Source organism: Oncorhynchus tshawytscha, linkage group LG01 (genome assembly GCF_018296145.1).
Source record: "Oncorhynchus tshawytscha isolate Ot180627B linkage group LG01, Otsh_v2.0, whole genome shotgun sequence".
Classification (NCBI taxonomy): Eukaryota; Metazoa; Chordata; class Actinopteri; order Salmoniformes; family Salmonidae; genus Oncorhynchus; species Oncorhynchus tshawytscha.
The window spans coordinates 71,313,025-71,317,591 of NC_056429.1; the positions used below are offsets into that span (position 1 = coordinate 71,313,025).

The 4,567-nt window shown below is 41.4% G+C and overlaps 1 protein-coding gene across 4 annotated transcripts in view; it reads right to left on the reverse strand.

Annotated features, from left to right (window-relative positions):
- hhat (hedgehog acyltransferase) overlaps positions 1 to 1,493 on the reverse strand; it is a 107,185-nt gene extending 105,692 nt beyond the window's left edge. For 3 of the 4 annotated variants that reach the window (XM_024429056.1, XM_024429063.1, XM_024429037.1), the window contains exons 1-2: positions 1,378 to 1,493; positions 240 to 368 (exon numbers count right to left, since the gene is read on the reverse strand). In XM_024429056.1, coding sequence (XP_024284824.1) covers positions 240 to 357 — 118 coding nt within the window. In that variant the 5' untranslated portion in view covers positions 358 to 368; positions 1,378 to 1,493. The remainder of the gene's footprint in view (positions 1 to 239; positions 369 to 1,377) is intronic. The other variant, XM_024429046.2, reaches the window with a different exon arrangement.
- Between the last annotated feature and the right edge of the window lie 3,074 nt (positions 1,494 to 4,567).

Here is a 4,567-nt window from a genome sequence, read left to right on the forward strand (position 1 = left end):
TTACCTGACAGCTCACTTTTCTGCAAGGGGTATGAAACAGTGCCACAGTCCCACCTAGTGGCAAAAACTGCATATCACAGCTAAGGTCTCCACTTACAGTTAAGTAGCCTAATACAAGGCCACAAAGGGTGGGAAGTCAGGTATCTTGCATACAGCAGACTTAACTAATTCAGTGTGGAAAAAAATGTAAACAATGACCCAATTGATAGACCTTTTTATCTTAAGACAGGTACATTTACCTTTGGAGAATATGTGCAGTTGATAGAATGAGTAGAGATGGGAGCCAAAAGAGAGCACCCAGTAGGCACAGACCTCCGCTCTCGGCAACGCCGCAAGGGTTGAGCTCTGTTTGGCCATCAGTGCCAAGACTGGAGGAACGATGGGGAAGAGTGAGTGAGAGACATTAGATCTTTCAGCCACTTTATAGGTCACATTTCTCCCTCACTAACAACAAATAGAGGACCATTCTGATTCCATGAGAGCAACATTACATTCCCTACTTTTCTCTCCAACATGTTAAACGTATAGGGAAGCCTATTTATTATATTCATTTGATGGATACTTTTTGCAGTCTCCTATGAGGAAAAAACAATGGTGTACGCTAATTATAGGACCTTTGGTTTCTAGTTATAAAGGCAATATAGGCTATTTAAAAGTATTTTATAGGTCAGTTGTATTTAAGCTGTCATGATTTTCAAAACAGGAGATGTGTGTGTATATATATATATATATTTAATTCATTTCAGATTGTGCCTTTAAAGCTAGTCCTTAATTGTAACAAAACTCTGTTTTGAATGAGCTATGGATGCAAAGACTAACTAATATCAAAATGTTGAACCATATTTTGAAGCTATACAGCGTTTGCTTCCATTTACGAACATTGGGGTAGAGCAAGCTTATATTTGGGGTTCTGATGGCGTACAACAGTTGAACTAAGCTCATGAAGAATAACTAAGTTATATTCTTCAAGAATCTATGGGTAGACATAAAATGGATGTAGCAACTAAGGATTCTAGCTTTAAGAGTCAAACGAAACATCCACCTCAATTTGTGCCAGAGGTGAGTGAGGGACCACGTTTATATTCGCTGCATACCACAATCGCTATTGGAAACAATAGGCTAGTGTGTCAAAGACGAGACCCTACTAATGACTGTGTTCCAGGAACAGGGTATAACAAGCCAACATCTGTGTTCGCGTGTGCAGTGCACGGCGATGTATTCGAAATGAACCGATTTCAGAACTTCACAACGTTTTACACTGTTTACGCTGTAGCAATGCCTATATTAGCGAGCCCGACTATGGCACAAATTAGGCTGATTACTGAGCATAATACCCACTCATTGGCTAAAACTGAAAGCAACAACCGTGTTACTCACATGCATTGTGAAACAAAGAAATACCTCGGGCTATATCTTCCGCCTTGCCTATAGACCGAGAGTGAACACCACTACCTTGGAATATTGTTGAACGCTCAGGATTCAGGAAATCTCCGCCCACATTTTCCTTGGTTGCTGATTGGACATGATTGGATGAATTCAGTGCCAATCAAATAAAATGCAGACCCGTTTGATTTACTTTTCATATTTTTATATCGATATGCCTAAATATGTTTCATAAGAGAGGAAAGCCACAGTCTGTAAGAGAACTAGTAATGTCAACGAATAAACCTCAGGAGGCTGAAGAAATTCGGCGTGTCACCAAAAACACTCACAAACTTTTACAGATGCACAATCGAGAGCATCCTGTCGGGCTGTATCACCGCCTGGTACGGCAACTGCTCCGCCAAACAACCGCAAGGCTCTCCAGAGGGTAGTGAGGTCTGCACAACGCATCACCGGGGGCAAACTACCTGCTCTCCAGGCCACCTACACCACCCGATGTCACAGGAAGGGCAAAAAGATCATCAAGAACAACAACCACCCGAGCCACTGCCTGTTCACCCCGCTATCATCCAGAAGGCGAGGTCAGAACAGGTGCATCAAAGCTGGGACCGAGAGACTGAAAAACAGCTTCTATCTCAAGGCCATCAGACTGTTAAATAGCCACCACTGACATTGAGTGGCTGCTGCCAACACACTGTCAATGACACTGACTCTACTCCAGCCACTTTAATCATGGGAATTGATGGGAAATTATGTAAATATATCACTAGCCACTTTAAACAATGCTACCTTATATAATGTTACTTACCCTACATTGTTCATCTCATATGCATACGTTGATACTGTACTCTATATCATCGACTGCATCCTTATGTAATACATGTATCACTAGCCACTTTAACTATGCCACTTGGTTTACATACTTATCTCATATGTATATACTGTACTCAAGATATCATCTACTGTATCTTGCCTATGCTGCTCTGTACCATCACTCATTCATATATCCTTATGTACATATTCTTTACCCCCTTACACTGTGTATAAGACAGTAGTTTTTTTTTGGAATTGTTAGTTAGATTACTTGCTCGTTATTACTGCATTGTCGGAACTAGAAGCACAAGCATTTCGCTACACTCGCATTAACATCTGCTAACCATGTGTATGTGACAAATAAAATTTGATTTGATTTGATTTGATTTGATCCCAAACACACCGCCCGGGCAACGAAGGAGTGGCTTCGTAAGGAGCATTTCAAGGACCTGGAGTGGCCTAGCCAGTCTCCAGATCTCAACCCCATAGAAAATCTTTGGAGGGAGTTGAAAGTCCGTGTTGCCCAGCAACAGGCCCAAAACATCACTGCTCTAGAGGAGATCTGCATGGAGGAAAGGGCCAAAATACCAGCAACAGTGTGTGAAAACCTTGTGAAGACTTACAGAAAACGTTTGACCTCTGTCATTGCCAACAAAGGGTATAAAACAAAGTATTGAGATAAACTTTTGTTATTGAACAAATACTTATTTTACACCATAATTTGCAAATAAATTCATAAAAAATCCTACAATGTGATTTTCTGGATTTTCTTTTCTCATTTTGTCTGTCATAGTTGAAGTGTACTTATGATGAAAATTACAGGCCTCTCATCTTTTTAAGTGGGAGAACTTGCACAATTGGTGGCTGACTAAATACTTTTTTGCCCCACTGTATATAATCATTAGGCTACCCTTATAAACATGATTTGATGCCAATAATTTCTTTACAAAGTATTCTATGATTTTATCAATTCTACACAGCCTGTGGGGTGTTGTGATAGCTTTGTCCACTGAGCGGGGATAGAGAGCCACATAAGAAGTAGGGGCCTTCTCTCAAAACTGCTTGGAGTAAAATTTCCATTACAGTTGTCTATCTTGAATTGTGTTCCTCTGTGAGAGATTATGCTGATAGGACGTCTTCTCTACTCTAGGCAAAGTAGATAGCAACATGTTTCGTCTCACCTCACCTGTAGCTTATTCTTAGTTTCTGATTGTTGTTATAAAAAGGATATGACTTTACACGTTCCCTGGTGGAAACATGTTTCTCATGTAGGCCAAAATGCATTGTGTATGGAAACAACCAGGAGGGGCCCTTTCCCAAAATCATCTTAATCCTGACGATGAATTTAGCCTTAAGATGCTTTTGGGTAACCGGACCCTAGTGAGGGCTGCCTCAGGCCAAGGTTCAAGAGATAGTTCAACCAAATTACAAAATGACACATTGGTTTCCTTACCCTGTAAGCAGTCTGTGGACAAGGCATGAATGACAGCAATCCATGCTTTGGTTTAGTTTCCTCGGCAGTGTTACCACATGCTTAGGTTTTAGCATTTGTGGCACAAATCCCACTCAAGCCATGGGATGGACATTAGCATTTTTCAAGCATCATATCCAAATCATATGAAAGTATCTACAATTGGTTGTGGAACTCAATTAAGTGACTTATATGGCTCCTGAGTGGTGCAGCGGTCTAAGGCACTGCATCTCAGTGCAAGAGGTGTCCCTGCAGCCCCTGGTTTGAATCCAGGTTGTATCACATCCGGCCGTGATTGGGAGTCCCATAGGGCGGTGCACAATTGGCCCAGAGTCATCCAGGTTTGGCCTGGGTAGGACGTCATTGTAAATAAGAATTTGTCCTTAACTGACTTGCCTAGTTAAATAAAAGTTCAATATAAAAACAAAAATAGATGTTTGAACATGATGTGCTAATATTGATCCCGGCAGGGTAGCCTAGGGTAGCCTAGTGGTTAGAGCATTGGACTAGTAACCGAAAGGTTGCAAGTTTGAATCCCTGAGCTGACAAGGTACAAATCTGTCATTCTGCCCCTAAACCAAAGCATGGATTGCTGTCATACATTGACTGCTTACAAGGTAAGGAAACCAATGTTTAATTTTGTAATTTGGGTGAACTATCCCTTTTATATTGCAGGGTACCATAGCTTTCCTAAATAACAAATGGGTGTGTTCAATGGCACGATAGGCTATAGCTCCCATTGCTCGGGGGTGAAGTTTCCCCTATGTACAGAACTTGGATCAGCTCCCCCCGCAATCTGAACATTAACAATCATTTGGGAAAATTCAAAACTGACCCAAGATCAGCATCTAGGAGCAACTTCACTCAACTCCATACCTCCCTTTCGGAGGCGGAGCGCCG